Below are 16,258 nucleotides of genomic sequence, written 5' to 3' on the forward strand. Positions count from 1 at the left end.
TGCTAAGAACTTATGAGCGCTCCTACGCCTCTTATTGGATACTCGGGTTTTATCCAATAAGAATGCTTCTTTATGTTATGCTCATAACAATGTATTACCTCATAACACTCAGACTGTCCTTTCGAGATCAAATGATACCAGTCGTGTATACGCCATACTCGCAAACGAGTCATGCAGGTTTGGGGAAATCCACGAGACGAACATGGAGAATTACTGCCGCATCATACTCTCATCCAATTGTATTTCGATATTTTTAAGCATAAGCAAGACGATTCTTGCTCCACTTTGGCCGGAGATAGTCTGAATCAAACGTGAGATCTAGGCTCGAAGCTGCAACGTATTCTATACTAGGTTCAACCCCGACTTGAGCTCCCTCTTCGCTCTGAGCCCACACCGCCAGTGCGATGGTGTTCTCGCCATTATAATTGAGTATGCCTGGAGGTACCGGGAAATCAACCTGGTTGCCCATGTATGGACTGAATCGCGCGTACTGGTATCCTTTACACAGGTCAGAATATACCAGTCGAAAGCACAGCCCGGTCCAATAGACTCACCATTCACAAATAGTAAACTTCGGAGCTTGTCCGAGCCTGGGGAGCTGAGTTTGAATGACACGGACACGTCCATGCCTTTGGGAACTTCGAGGGACATTGTTGTGCGATAGAAGAGAATGCCCGGACCGGATAGGCCCTTGGATGTCGGGGAACTCGTCTTCCACCCGGAGTCATCGAAACCAGGAAGGTGCCAGCCGAGTCGCTCCCCAGTGAGACCTCCTTCATTGAGAACTCCACGCATTAGGTCAAGGGGATGATCCTGGCCACCTGCAGTGCCAGCAACCTTCCAATGCGAAAACTCGCCACCCAGAAGTGTAGCATTAAGAATTCCACGAGGATTCAGCACGCCCGAGGTCTCATCATGACCAGCATTATCCTGAACGATGACGAGGACATTCTCGGCGCTGCTACGAACAGTCGCATTGGCAAAGCTCATCGTAAGATTTCCTTGTTGAGAGTACTGCGTAGAGTTCCCGAGCCAAGATCCAATGAAGTCTCCATTTAGCCAGGCGCTCCAGCCAAAAGCCGTCCCACCTTGTATGCTGAGGAAGACCCCACTTGCATCACCTGTGAAATATCCACGCCATATACCGATGCCCTGATGGAAACCATACTCGTCAAAATATAGCACCGGGAGCGTTTCCGGCAGCTGGGGGATCTCAGTCGTGTTGTGGTCAGCGTCCTTCCACGCGGCACCAGAATCGTCGTACGACGGGGAAATCTCAGGGAGGCTGTCGTGGACCTTCCAACTTCTCAATTTCGGAGTCAAAAGGTCTCGTCTTGATGGCCCTCTGATAACGCTTTTCAAGCTTCCATAAGACGTCTTTGAAGTATTGAGCGGTTGCCCATTCCAGATAAGTGCTTGGACACTTGAACTTGCAAAAACTTCAATTTCGTTCGATTCAATGACGTCTCCAGTCAACTCCAGTGTCCTTCCATTACTGCTCATGCTTGCCGACCGGACAAGATACGGCCCTTGCACCAGGACTAATGGAAGTAAGCCTTTCATTCGAGATGCATACATGATCTATATGATACTGACCGTGTTTGTCAGGTCCAGAGAGGGGATCCGCACTCAATGATGGAACGAAAAAGGGATACGCCAATGTCCTGTCTAATATGATGACTTTGAACCTCTTGTCGATCTCCAAGACAGACATTCCTTGTTGTTTGGTGAATGTGACGGTCAGGCTGTCACCCTCTGCATAGAACTTGGGATTGGAGGAGCCGCCTGAACGATGCAAAAGTCCATGGCGAGCACCTTTGACGCAAAATTCTCCAGATTCCGCGTCGGGAACCCACAGCACAAGTGTTGGCGACCCGTCAAAAATGGCATACGTCAAGACCTCTGCGGTCGAATACAGCAAAGTCTCATTTCCGAAGTGAAAATCGGTGACGATGATCTTAGATTGATATCCATTAAGAACCATGGAAGGTAGTTTCTGAGGAATGGTAAGATTGCCTGCAGATGTGCTGACTCGAATCCTGAAAGCTTCGTATGTTGGGCTTGACGAATTTGCATGCCTTGTTACGTAGAAGGCGCCATTTGTATCGGGATTACGTAGTTCAGTGCTGGTGATTAGATCATTGGTAGTATATTGAGTACCATTGCCAAGCCGATCAGTCATGGTGAGGTCCTCGGCAACGTGGGTGAACAAGGCCAAATTTTTCGTCTCGTAGTACTTGGCGCCGATGGTGCGATTCTCTGAGATGGGAGCCGAGTAATCGTAGCTCGTTGCAGTGACCGGAGCTCCTATCCAGCCCCAATTCGTCCCGCCATAGAACATATACAGGCTCATTGCTGTTACACGTTCTGCGATATTATTACGGTAGAAAAGGTTAACAAAGTCTTCGTTTGATTGATTCAGACATCCGCCCTGAGGTCCACCCCATGGATTATAAGAGCCACCTGAGACGGTTAGGTTGAGCCGTCAGCTAATTTTGGGACTGTCACTAGCCTTGAAATTCCGGCATGAATTCAGGCTGGGTTGGCGCAACTTCTTGAAAGTGTTCATAGTATTCCCGGACTTGATAAGCCACGTACTTTCCTAAATAAATATGTTAAATGGCATACTTAAAGGGTCAAGATCGAGGGCAGAACCATTCGTCCCAGTGCACTCCTCCAAATTGCAGCTCCAACAACTATGCCGTGGGGTCAGCAATTAGGCAGATATATTGTGCCATACAGATACTCACGAAGGATAACTATCTACACCGTACACGTTCACGTCGCCTTTATAGTTAGGTGCATAGTCCTCCGACCAGGACCAAGTATTCAAGTTTGGATTGTTGTGATAGAGCGGAATGTCGATCCCATTCTCCCGAACATTGTTCTCAAGAAGCTGCATGTAGTTCGCCGCGGTTTCATTTGGTGACCTCGTGTCGACGTCGGTCCACTGTTCGCCATACTCGTTTTCGATTTGGAAGGCCAGTCCGCTGCCGCCTTTGCTTATCTGATGGGGTGCTGTCAGTCTTGAGAACTCGGACATGTACGGTGTCCAAGCCTCGGTATATCGCGAATCGTTGTTTCGCAATGAACCATAAGCGCCATTTGTAAGCCACAGTGGGAACCCGCCCGCGTTAGCTTCAGCGTTGATATAGGGACCCGGCCTGATAAAGACGTATAGGCCAATCTTGCTTGCGAGCTCGTAGAGCTTTGTAAAGTTATGAGCGCCGTTCTCAAAATCCAGAGTGTTAGTTGTAGGAGCATGCCAGGCCCAATTCGCATAAAAGGTGAATGCGTTCAATCCTGCGGCCTTCATCTTTTGCAAGATATCTTCCCACAATTCCGGGACTGGCAGGCGCCAATAATGCATTTCGCCGGCGAACAGGAACGCCCTCTTGCCTTCGATCTGGAAGCTATAATGATCCCATTCAACCACCTTATTTAGGCCATCATTGTGCTCCGGCCATTGAGTCTCAGCAACCGCACTCTGCGAGCAGAGTAACGACAGCCCAAGGCCCATGCTTGTTATCCACCTGGATAGATCGATCATGACTCGCGGTAAGTATTTGGTCAATTGGATGCTGTCTTTCCCGAGAGCTCCTTGGGTTTTGATATGGACTGCAAAGCCTGGTTCTTGTCCCTTACAGGCCCATGGTTTGGTAGAACTTCAAAATTTCTTTGATTCTGTTGGCTAGTCCATGGAGCCCGTGCCGAACCCCAAGCTGGCAACAGAAAGCCCATGGGGAAGAGGGGGAGGGGTTCGTTGGTTCGGGAGCCAGCATACCGAAATGCCGATATTTATCTGATGTAGTAAGGGCTGGTCAGGTGTAGTTCGGCCCTTTAAAGTTTTTTTCCTCGCGATATTTTTTTCCTCGCGATATTTTTTTTCCGTCTGAGGTTACCACGATCCATGAACTGGAGCCCCTCTTCGGCTCACAGCAACCCGCTCCACGCGCGCTCTGCAGGCATGAACGATAAACATAGTGTCATGCACGTTGCTTAAATCATATAACCCCGCGCCATTCGAGTTATGTACCCCGGTAGTGAGCTCATTTGCTCCGCATTCACCACCTGCACATTCATGAACTGTACGCAAAATTCGGTGCAAGTAACCCGAGCAATGATGCACGCTAATTCCAGAGCTAGATAAAGCGCGGAGATGTGATTCTGACTCGAGATGGAGATCTTCGAGGTGTTTAACCGCATGTTTCCATTCACGGAGGAGAGACGGTAACAGAATGGGGGTATTTTCATCTGTCAATTTCGGGTCTTTATACATTTCGATGCGCTGTAAGCAAGCTACCATTGCCGGCTTTTTATCGGATCAACGCGCAGATGCCATCAGCATACTTGCTATTTGTATGTTGGTATTTGGAAAGGCTGCTATGTGTCATTGGATGGCCGAGTCCTTCAGCTGCCCGAAATCAACATATGCAAAGACCAAGATTTTCGACCCAACATTTTATGAAGCGTGAAAGTAAAACGACCCAGACGATATCTCAATCGTCGTAGTTCCATTGCTCTGGGACACTCCCAAGATACCATCCACATGCTTATATTTCGATGAAGACATCACGGTCCCACTTTCGCTGACCTTGGTGCTAAAGTCAATGATGACGCTAGCGTTTGCCCCTACAGGGACGGTGACGTTGTATATGAGATCCTTGTTATCGGCCAATTCCCACGATGCGATGGCCATGCCCTTGACACTGCGGCACGAAGACTTAGTGTACGTCATGTTGGCAACAAATATGGGCCTGAGGGTGAGCGTGTCCCATGAGTTGGACGTGGACGTATGTGCGAGGCCGCTCAACTCAGCGATATATTTGTTCACGTAGCTTAAAATGAAGTGATTCAAGCAGTTGCATTCGCCATATTCCGCTACTGGGCTATCCTAGCGCTCTGTCAGGCTTGTTGCACCGTGCAGGACCTGAAAGGCGTAACTGGGCGAGGTTGGCATGGTGACCATGTCATAAATGGTGTCGTTTCTGTCCAGGTTTTGGAGAGACCTAAACAGCGAAGGTAAGGCGATCTCGCCAACGCTGAGCTGGGAGCCGTTAGCCTGGATAAGTTCGACAATATAGACTGAAATCCGAGTTTGAAGATTGGTTTCAACAGCCCCCATGTCCAGAGCGATTGCGTTGGAGGCCCGGGAGCCGGATCCGTACCAGTTACAGCTCGAGTTCCAGTAATACTGGTTGAAGGAAGTGATGGTATCGTTCAACATGCCCGTGTAAGTGGCCACGTCATCCGTCAGGCCAAGCCCTTGGGCGATGGTGATCATACCTGACAGAGCTTGCTGATAGCCAAAAGTGGTCGTCACACTAAGCGGCGTACTTGTGTCAAAGGCAATCCAGTCCCCAAGCCCGTAGCTGAGGGTTTCAATTGTAGTCTTGTCGGCTAGAAAGCTCACGTACTTCTTTATGATATCGTAAGCGTCCGACACCAGCGCTAGGTCGCCGTAGCCTTGGTAGAGATTAAGAGGAAGCAGAACCGACGCATCTCCCCAGTTGGGGTCGTCGCGGAAGCCGCCAACGAAGACGACAAACTCTGGAGAGATATCAAGAACAAGACCCCCAGTGGCCTGTGAATCCATAATTGTCGTCATGACTCCCTTGCCGAACGCATCAATATCATAGTCTCGAATGACGGTATCAAAGACTATATGGGTCTGCTCGAGCCATCCATTGCATCCAAGCTTCTCTCGTTGGGGGCAGTCGGTCATGACGCTGTAGATGTTACTCTGGATCGCATGGTCGACAATCTTATAGATCGAATTGACCATGGTGTCGCTGGATTCGAATGTACCAACAGACTCGACAGTTGTTCGAATCACTAGCGCTTCCAAGTCTCCTGCGGATGGCTGATATGTCAAGTTGACACCAATGTATCGGAAACCATGATACATAAATCTCGGCGAGTAGATGGTCTCGGACCCATCTGAGGTGAAAGCGTCGTAGATAGGATTACCAGTCGTGGACTGGTCGATGCCACCATCAGACAGCAGTCTTTCCGATGGCCAGAAGGTAACACGAACCCCGTTGCGTTCTCGGATCTTGAGAGCGTACCAGCCAGCAAAATTGGTACTAAAATCAAACACATAGTTTCCATCGATCTTGGTTGAGGTCACGTTAATAGCCTGCCACCTGTCCACCACGTTGATTGGCGGGAACTGAGTAGTAACAAGTTGGCCGGGAGGAGGATTCAACGTTTCGTTAGCTCTTGCCCATTTCGAGATGTCCGTACGAAGCGTCGGCCACCCGGGTATCTCAAGAGTTGCGTTGTATTCCTCCCCACCGTACCAGGATGATTCCAGTTGGGGACCTGATACCGTGGTCTTCCACGTCGAATCGGAGTCGACCGAATGCAGAGACTGGCTGTTCATGCAGACGTACTCGATCTGCACAATGAGCGTCAGAGAGTTAGACGTGCCGTCAATTTTGGTGTAACGGCCGCCAAGAGGCGAAGTTTTCGACGAAACGTGGATTGGCGTTAACCATGGATGCTAAATTTGGGCGTGGACAACTTGGCATATTCGACTTTATCGATATGACAGCCTTGTGAGAGCTATTTAGCTAGGCATGAATGTAATACTGTACTGGGTGCGGCGTGGATGGAATCGGTGTGAGCCGGCGACATGCACGTTGCTGTTTAGACCATGGCCTTCTTGCAGGCACAGTCGACGTGGATGGGCTCGGTATGAGCCGGCGGCGTGTAAATCGTCGTCAAGCTTGGCACGTAAGCTGGTGACATTTGCGTTCTGTTTCCAATTCCAGCGCGGATTTTTTGGCACCCGTGCTCGGCCGCGCCCCAGCATATTTTGAAACATACTACGGTACGAATGAAAATAATACTTGTGCGCCCCCGCATTCTCATTCCTGCCACGTGATCGAAACGTTCGGAGCTTTTTGTAGCCGGCACGCGGCACGTGGGAAATGGTCCCAAAAATAGCTACCTTGCACGCATTGCCGGGAAGAGTCACTCCGCACAACCAGACATTCTCGTCCATTGTACTGAACTGCGTACGCATTCAAGTACCGGCAAGACGTAAGTTAAGTCCATCAGCCGTTAACTTTTCACCACTGTCAGCTGCTGAGCAAGTAATAGTAATTACTTGGTCGATACGCGTGGGTACGAAGTGAGGAAAACACCAATGCATGGCGGCGACTGACGGATGGTGACTGGTGGTGACTGATGATCTTTGGGGCATCATGGCCCAGATTTGGGGCCAACAAGAGGCTCCCCAACTATTTGAGGCGTATGCCCAGGTATCTGCACAGCCATCTTCGGCTGATGGACCATCCGGTCCACAAGCATTTCTATGTACAAACTGGCCTATGAGAGATATATGTAGCCAGGGGTTCAAGCTCCAAGTCGAACATCTTCAACAATCATGGCTCAAGACGAGGAAAAGAGCTCGCATCGAGCACGTTGCAATTCCCCAAGCGTTCACACGCCGAGTCAAATATCTTCTACAATTATGGCTCAAGAGGACAAAACAGGCTCGCTCCGGGAACGTGTCTACTCACCTGTACATGAAACTGAAAGGATCGAGTTTTGCGATGCGAGAAGCAGACACCCAGGCATCGAAGAGAAGCTGAGGCCAAAACGTCGACCGCCGGCTAAGGAGAAAATACCCATGGGGATCTCCCCTGAAGACCATGAAATGCAGAGTCACTTCCTTCTTAATCTTGCATAGGAAGAAAACATTGCGAAGGGGTTTGATTCAGGCGACGGGAAAGTGACCCAAGACGAGTTTGCTTGGACGGATGACACACCGTTAGAGCAACGGATAAAGCCATGGGACGAGGAGAAGTTTCGACAGAGAGAGAGAGAAGTGTCGGAGACGCTTAGCACAATCTGGAAAGAGGAAGGCATGACAACCACTAATTAAGTACATAGATTAATCAGTCTCAAAGGAAAAGCTTATCTAATACACCTTCTGTTAATACCGATGGTATCCATCGATCTCTGCACTTCTCCAGCTTCGCATTCTGGAATTTGGTACATATTCTAAGAAGGTTGATCTTATCCCGTATTGTGTCCCTTGACGGAAGTAAGCCCGTTTTAAGCAGGTGGATTGACATGTTATCTACCCGCTTAGATATCGCAATAACCTCTATGCGAGCGTTCTCAGCGTACGTCAGCAACACGGGAATTTGCTCTCTGTGAATGTAGCGTCGTTGCTAAATCCATTGTCAGTTTTAGCCGGCAAGACTCCAGCTGTGACGTACATTTTGCGGCCGACCAGGTCGCTGCAGATGAGAAGGAAACCATATCCTAAGCGCTGCGCCATGATCGACCATCGTCTCCCTATTCTTTTGTGTTTTTGTAGTGATTGCCTGTGTTTTTTTGGACACTATTGGATCTGGCATTGGCTCCTGAGAAGGGTAGACCTCTGTCATTATGCTATCCAAAGCAAGTCATGAATAGTCCCGACCCTGCGAGAGTTTGTGAGCCTCGTTTGGGTCTTGCCTCATCTTATCACGAAGCTGGTTAAAACACTGATAAAGCAGAACCCTCGCGATCCTAAGGCGTATTGGGTCCACTCGTACACGATGCTCGAGTACCGCGGGGCAGTTGAATGCTTTAAATGCCCCCTTCAGAGGTAGCTGTGGCGGGCCGAAGGTCTGATGATGGACCGGTACGTCATTCTCTAATTCTTTACAGAGCGCTTGGATGGCGGTCGCTACATCCAAGCGAAGACGAGAATCGCCTATCTTTATAATGTTCTCGATCTCTTCGGGTTTTAGAGCATGTGCTGTATCAGTTCCGTAAAACCTTGAGAGGGCGTTGAAAGTCCGCGACAGAAATGATTTGTATTCAGATACATCGACCCTACGACCTTGTGTTTGATCTTGTGGAAATGAAATGGTAGGAGACGTTGAACCAGACCTAGACGCTTCATCAGTTGTCATACGGCTCATTTCCCAATCTTCCGACAGATAAGGAGGGAGGGAAGAGTTTTCAGCCTGGACTTGGATATTGACCGGGCGGTGACTAAGGGATTGTGATGAGGCATCCTGTGGACAACTCATCTCAATGTCGGGAGCGTAACTCTCATCTGATGCCGCTGGGTGATGATGTGATTGGTTTAGGACATTTTGTGGGCTCTCAGTGTTGACAGTTTGATCCAAGTTTGATGCCGCAGGCTGAGTATGTGATGGCGTTGAGAGGTTTTATGGGTCATCCATCTCAATGTCATTCATAGCCTCCCCCTCGTTCGATTCGACGGCTTCAGCGTCATTAATTCCCGGGCTTGATGGCATGGCCAAAAGAGTTTCCATTGAGTCACCATGATAGGCACTATTTGCTTCAATGGAGGCTGGTACTGTGGGGTGTAAACATGCCTGGACGTGTAGCAGAAACTTTGTCTTTACATGTTATTCTTATAATAAATATTTAATAATTTAAATTTGCTACCAAAGTCCTTAAAAAGAGCTTTTTAAACATTTATTTTTATTTTATACTATAGGAGGCTTCAAATTGCTCTTTCAAGTAGTCCCTCAGCTTGATTGGTTTATATTTTGATTCTTTTATAGGTGGACCAAAGGGCCGATCACTTGTATCTCTTCGTTCTTCGCATCCAGAGATAACAGAGATTACCTTCTCGGCATTCCCATTAAAGAAAAATGGTACTGAGTATCGATCTTTAGACGTGAAGTTCATAACGCGATGTATTCCAGAGGTAAAATGGTGATTTGTCCATCGCATCATCGTATTTCCAATATTAATAACAAATGCCCCAGAAGTTGGTTCAATATCAATCCACTCTCCTGTCCGCTCATCCTGAACCTGTAGACCTCCAACTTCATCTTGTAATAAGATGGTCACACACCCAAAATCACGGTGTGCGCTGACCCCCCTTACCAATGGGCTTGTTTTTGGCGTAGGAGGATAGTGGATCAATCGAAGGGTTGAACTAGGTCTATCATTGCTGAAATCGTCAAAGTAGTCCTCTTCCAGACCTAGCCCTAAGGCCAAAACTTTCATCACTTCCACCGCCAGGCTGCGTACAGCATAGTAGTATTCTATGCAAACATCTTGAAAGGCTTTCCCAAGTGCTTGAGGGTATAAATTCGGACCGCAATTGTATTCCCCAGCAAGAACCCTTGGATGATTTAATGGAAGATCTTCGCCTATATAGATGGCTTCCTTGGTGTCAGATTCTGCACCTGGCTCAAGTCTTTGCGCCTGAAGTCTCTCATATCCACGATGGTAGTTATTGGAATTCAGATCACATTTCATCTTCTCTTCAAGTGGAAGATTGAAGAAGTCTCTTGAGGCCTGAAGAATTTTGCTTTGTAGCTCGATTGATACGTTTGTATTTTTCAGCTGGAAGAATCCTTTGTCTCTGCATGCCCGGTTGATGGCCTCAATAAGTTCCGTACGAGCTCTTGAATCAGATTCGCGAAATGCTAGTGCATAATGTTAGTCTTCTTTCTCAATATGAGCATACGTACCTGAAAAGTCAAGGATTGGGGGCTTCTCTGTAGCATTCAAAGCTGTTCTAACCAGGTGCATATTGATATATACTCTTATGTGATATACTGGATTTCCACGGCTTTTATGCAAATAATTCATACCATTTCATGCATTGCCATTTGTTATAGTCTCCAATCGATGAAACAAACTGCTGCGCTCAGATTTTAAGACACAACATCCCAAGTATCGAATGATAAGCGATAGGGTCTCATCAAAAAGTCGTTATCTCTAGCATCTCACTTATCTTTTCACGCCAGGCACTTTCAGCTGCAATTTCGGCCGATATTGATAGTAGTTTGAGTTGGTGTTAAAGGCGACTAACTAGCTCGGCCGATCCTAATACTATTCTAAAATAGAACACCAGCGTCGTAGTCCCTTATCGCAGCTTTCTAGTTCTAGTACGCGACAACACTGCTAGTCAGTCAGAATTGGCATGAACACTATCGTTATCTATTTCCGATAAATTTTTGGCCACACATGCTATTATCCAAAGCGTGGTTAGGAAGCAAGCTGCACGCGTACCTTGCGTTACGTTGTTGCGGTATCGCTCAAGCCGATATTTGATAACATGATATACTTATCGTCTTATATTATCTCCTATCAACTATTAATGACGGAGACAATCTCGAAATGCTTAGTGATAGGGCTGTTCGGCCGCCATTCTTGTTTGTCATTCTTACTGCACTTATTTATTCCATTCCGAGGGTCGAGATTATATCAACTGCTTTTAACAGCTTTATTCATTTTACTGAATGTCTTGACTCTATAGTAAAGACCCGTTTACAATCTGGATTATTCTGAAGCTGCGCTTTCTCCATAATTCCACCAAATACATCAACGTTGAAGCCAATAGCTCTGCTTATAATGCGTCCTATTGCGCGCAGGCTTACAGCGATTAAGCTTGCTTTCACTAGCAGAGAGAACTTCTTAAGTGCAATAGAGACCAGACCTGACCGAAGTTGTTCACAAACCAAACGAAACCCATGGTCGAATGAGGACCTTGCCATCAGTCCTCCAGAAGATCGAACGTGGACTTGGAAGGCATATTCTGCATTCTGGTGTACATATGGCATCAACCCGGGAACTTGGAATGTTGGAAGTGCTCTTATTACAACTGGGCTGTCGACATGGCAAGCTGTGATTTGCATCTTTTGGGCTACCTCTTCGGTGCAATCGGTATGGTCTTGCACTCTAGGTCTGCCACGATATATCACTTCGGCTTTCCCGTTGAGAGCCGTATTCCCTGGGGCCTATGGGGATCATACTTTCCCATTATTCTCAGAGTCCTGACTGCTTTGATATGGACTGGTGTCTCAACAATGCAAGGAGGTTACCACACGGCAGTGTTATTACGATGCATATTTGGCGACTCTTTCTGGAATATGGAAAATACCCTCCCTTCTGACTTGGGAATAACGTTACCGAACTTCATCGGACTGATGGTCTACTGGATCTGCACTTTCCCTCTGCTGAACATTCCTCTTCCGAAATTCAGAATCTGGACACAGGTTGAAGCAATTATCATGCCATTTGCGCTATTTGGTATTTCTTCGACTTTTTTAAATCTAAGAACAACGCTTACATTTGCAGGCCTATTTATTTATTATATGGTGACTGGAAAAGGGGCCCCAGAGAAGAACTTAACAAAAATTGGGAGCATGTCGGGCTCTACTCTAGCGTGGGCAATGGTTGGTTCTATTTTCAAATTTTAAAGTCACACAATCATTCATTCTAACATCATTAGATCGGCGGCGTTAATTCTATCATGGGGAAAACGTCAACACTAGTTATCAACCAGCCAGATATTGCACGCTACGCGAGAAAGCCATCTGCAACTATTTACAGCCAGCTAATGGCTCTTCCAATTGCAAACACGGTCGGAGCCACCCTTGGCATCTTCGGTACTGCATCCATCTACAACGTCTGGGGAAACCTTAATTGGAACCCATGGATCATGGAGCATGATATCCTAACCCATAATTGGGGTCCTGGAGTGCGGGCTGCCATGGTTTTCTTAAGCGCTCTATTCATTTTTGCAAACATGATTGGCGACATGTGCGCCAATATTATTCCTTTTGGTGCTGATGCGATGACACTGTTTCCGCGTTTCTTGAACATCAGGCGTGGTATGTGGGTTGGATATTTGCTGGGGGTGTGTATCTGTCCTTGGAATATTCTTGCAAACGCATCAGGGTTCCTCACCTTTCTCGGTGGTTATAGTATCTTCCTTGGGCCATTTCTCGGCATTTTTATCACGGATTACTTCATTATTAGGAAAGGAAACGTCTATGTAGAAGATCTCTACAAGGTTAAAGGACGATATTGGTATCACCAAGGTTTTAACTGGAGGCCTGCTGTCGCGTGGGTAGTGCCCGTAGCTTTCGTCATGTAAGCATTAACTCACCAAAACATCGAAAGTACAAGAAACTGATATACCCATGTAGCCCTGGATTTGCAACTAAATTCGGTCATCACATTGATGGCTATATAGGCTGGAACCGCTTGTACAGTTTCAGCTGGTTCTTTGTATGTACGGCTGCAAGTGTCATCTACTATGCAGTTTCAATGGTTGGCAATTATGCACCAGTAGAGCGTACGATGCCTTTTGAGGCAGCAGCAGCACAGCAAGATGAGATTTTGAATGGAATCGCGTTAATGAACGAAAATTTAGCTGACGTTTCGGCTGTTAACATTGCCGTAGAGACCAAGGTCTGAAAAAATGTTGTAACACTAAGGAGCTCTACATCTTCAATAATATTGTAGATCCTCATTTCTCCAAATAGGATTTAAGTAGAACATATGCAACATGATTCTTATCATTGTCTCTTCCTTTATTCACTAGTGATTGTCTTTGAGACAAATATGCTAGTGATATCCCTGCAACAGGTAAACTCATAGCTCTGTTCACGAATGAGGCGGCGCTATCTATGCTTGAATACTGATTATCTCTGCTCTTCCTCTACCTGGCTCATTCTCCATTGTGACTGCGCGTTCAGCCGTCTTATTTTGCATCGGTACGCTACGTGTCATAAGTGCAGCGCAGATTGCTACCACCCCGAATCCTATTGCTACTAGAAATACGAGTCGAAAGGACTCTATGTAGGCGTCTTGTACCGCTTTCTGAGCTTCCTTCAATACTTGCGGTGTCATACCTAAAACAGCGTTGTATGCAGCGACTGTATTTACTTTGGACGCCTTTAATAATGCTTCAAATGATCCCGTAAAACCTGCTTGCTCCACATGGACTTGTAAAACGTGCGGAAGCTGGGATGCATAGCGATTCGTGTAAATAGAAGTGTAGATAGCACCTGCGATAGCCCCACCGACAAGACGGGCGGTGCTGACAAGTCCAAGTGCTACACCACTGTCATAAGTTGAGTCAAAATCATGATCACATAACGAGGGAATGGGAGGAAACTTACATATCATTTTGATCCTCTAGTAGAAGAGATACGGTACCAAACATCATGATGTTAGTAGCGGTAGCTGCAGTTCCAGCCATAAGGAGAAAGAAAATAGTCCGCCCTTGCGTGCTTGCGCCGACACTTGCAAGAGCCCCTGTAAAAGCGGTCTGAATTGTGGCCAGAGCAGTGACTTGCCATCTCTCGTGATTAAGCCATGGCATGAGAAGTATTCCATATAACGCAGCAAGAGGTGTAGACAGGTTTGCAATATTTGCGTAAAGGCCTCTTCTCATAATATCACCTGCTGGTATCCATATCAAGGAAGACAGACGTGGCCAGATGATGAGATTGGAGTAATACAGCATACCTGCGACGAATACAACTACCAATATAGCCGTGAAACTGGTGTATATCAGCTAAAATTCTTGATTCGATGGATTTTCTTAGTCTCCACTAACTCTCTAAATTTGCGAAACAGACGCGCGGGCAATAGTGGATGAGATAGGGGGGCATATGCCTCCCATAAACCTAGAACAATGAACAAGCAACCTGAGGCAACGATTGGGGCAATCACAGGACCACTATGCCATGGATAGAGTGTTCCACCCTAAGAGCTTATTTATCAGTACTAACGGGCTGGGTTCAACAACTGAGCTGAAATGAATGCACGCACCCAGTTAATAGCAAGAAGAAGTAGTGCACATGCTGTACCAAAGGTGAATAGACCTACGAAGTCTGTTTGCAGGACAAGTTGCAGTCTAGACTTCTGATCCATAAGATGTTTTGTTGTAAAGGAGGGCGGATGGTAAAAGAAGAACATGGTGATAATTGCTGCACCTTCGACTGCAATGCAAAAATAGTAGCATGTCCTCCAACTGGATGCAGTATTGGCAATGAAAGAGTACGCTATGAGCGCAGAAAACATAGAGGGTAGATTTCCAAATTCGAAAATTCCTACGATGATTAGCATTTTCTTTTACTCCCTGCTAACTTACTCTCAGGTTAATAATACGAACCAATGGTGAGAAACCGCTTGTTATTCGGAACCAGCTCTTGGATACACGAGAAAACCATTTCCTGCATGCCACCTCCAAGCCCAAAGAGAACGCCGCTAGCGATAGATTGATTTATGGATTGAGATGTTGCACCGACAATAGCACCAAGCGTAGATATCGCGGCGCCGGAGATCAAGAACCATCGACGGCCGAAGATATCAGCTAGCCTCCCGCCGATTGTCACCACAACAGCAGCCACGAGATTCCATCTTCATTTGCAGAATGTGTAAGTTATAAATTTTCTGATTATTTAGAACTTGCAGACTCACGAAACGGAAATCCAGACATAATTCGGATTAGGTCCTAGGTCCGCGTTGATGAAAGCCAGTACAGTGGAAGGCATAATCTGAGTGAATAAATATCCGTTAAACGAAATTAATAGAGACTGAATGATGTAAGTATTACAACTTTACTGTTCTTTATTACATATAGGATAATGAATTACCAGGAGACCCGCATATGTGTGCCAAGTCATATGCTGGGAAGCTTTGTGCTGTGCATCGTTTTCTGGTACGATTTTGGGCTCCAAAATATCGATAAACTCTGACTTAGTTTTCTCTTCACCAAGTACAGATACTCTCGTGCCAGCATCATCTTGGTAAGCCATTCTACCGACAGACGTACAGAGTTAGTATAGCTTAATTGAAACTTTAGAATTCAATTGAAAGGCGGTGAAGAGATTCGACGGATGGTGAACTTTCTCATGCAAGAAGCGTTCTTCATTTATATGTGATAAAACCCTAAAAATTGTTGGAGATGTGTTTATGCGGATATTGTTAATCCTGAGGAAAATGCTAGCCGCAATGTTGGAGTCACATTCATCCAGCAACGGTCGGTTCATGATGGAATTGCGCCCTCATCTCCCAGCCTAATGTCCACGTCTTACTACCATTCTTGGGGGGTTTCCATGAATGGTCGATACTACGCGGTGATGCACTAATTTAGTGTACTGATTTCCCCGCAGAACTCAGCGCTACTGATTCATCAGCCGAAGAGACAAGCGCGATGATTCAGCACCTTGACTATCCTTAATCTTTTCAGTCCTACTAGCCTCTTGAAGGTTGTGAAGTCACTGGCGTTCTTTATGATTAACGTTGCACAACTGCTGGGACCTTTTGTCGTCTAGAGCGAAAGATTTCCAGTTATAGTTAATTAAACTAATTATCACCTCGGCCGCGACTGGTATTCTACTTCAAACGCGGCAGCCATCTTCCACGCCATTGAAAATCTACTTCCATGTATACACGTGTCTCCGATTAAATCTCCTCTCCGCAGTGTAACATAAGCACTTTGATTTCTGCAATTGAAGATAAG

At 46.6% G+C, this 16,258-nt stretch overlaps 2 protein-coding genes across 2 annotated transcripts; both read right to left on the reverse strand.

The window, feature by feature from the left end:
• Nucleotides 1-4,462: 4,462 nt before the first annotated feature.
• PV09_07879 (uncharacterized protein) lies at nucleotides 4,463-8,405 on the reverse strand (the record flags this gene model as incomplete). Its single annotated transcript, XM_016361707.1, has 4 exons — nucleotides 4,463-4,894; nucleotides 4,967-6,400; nucleotides 7,953-8,186; nucleotides 8,235-8,405. The coding sequence occupies 4 exons, from the start codon at nucleotides 8,403-8,405 to the stop codon at nucleotides 4,463-4,465; spliced, it is 2,271 nt and encodes a 756-aa protein (XP_016210389.1).
• A 774-nt stretch (nucleotides 8,406-9,179) lies between these two features.
• On the reverse strand, nucleotides 9,180-10,524 carry PV09_07880 (uncharacterized protein; the record flags this gene model as incomplete). Its single annotated transcript, XM_016361708.1, has 3 exons — nucleotides 9,180-9,331; nucleotides 9,471-10,418; nucleotides 10,464-10,524. 3 exons carry the CDS (start codon nucleotides 10,522-10,524, stop codon nucleotides 9,180-9,182), a joined length of 1,161 nt encoding a protein of 386 aa, XP_016210390.1.
• Between the last annotated feature and the right edge of the window lie 5,734 nt (nucleotides 10,525-16,258).

The sequence above is a fragment of the Verruconis gallopava genome, assembly GCF_000836295.1.
Source record: "Verruconis gallopava strain CBS 43764 unplaced genomic scaffold supercont1.34, whole genome shotgun sequence".
Lineage (NCBI taxonomy): Eukaryota > Fungi > Ascomycota > Dothideomycetes > Venturiales > Sympoventuriaceae > Verruconis > Verruconis gallopava.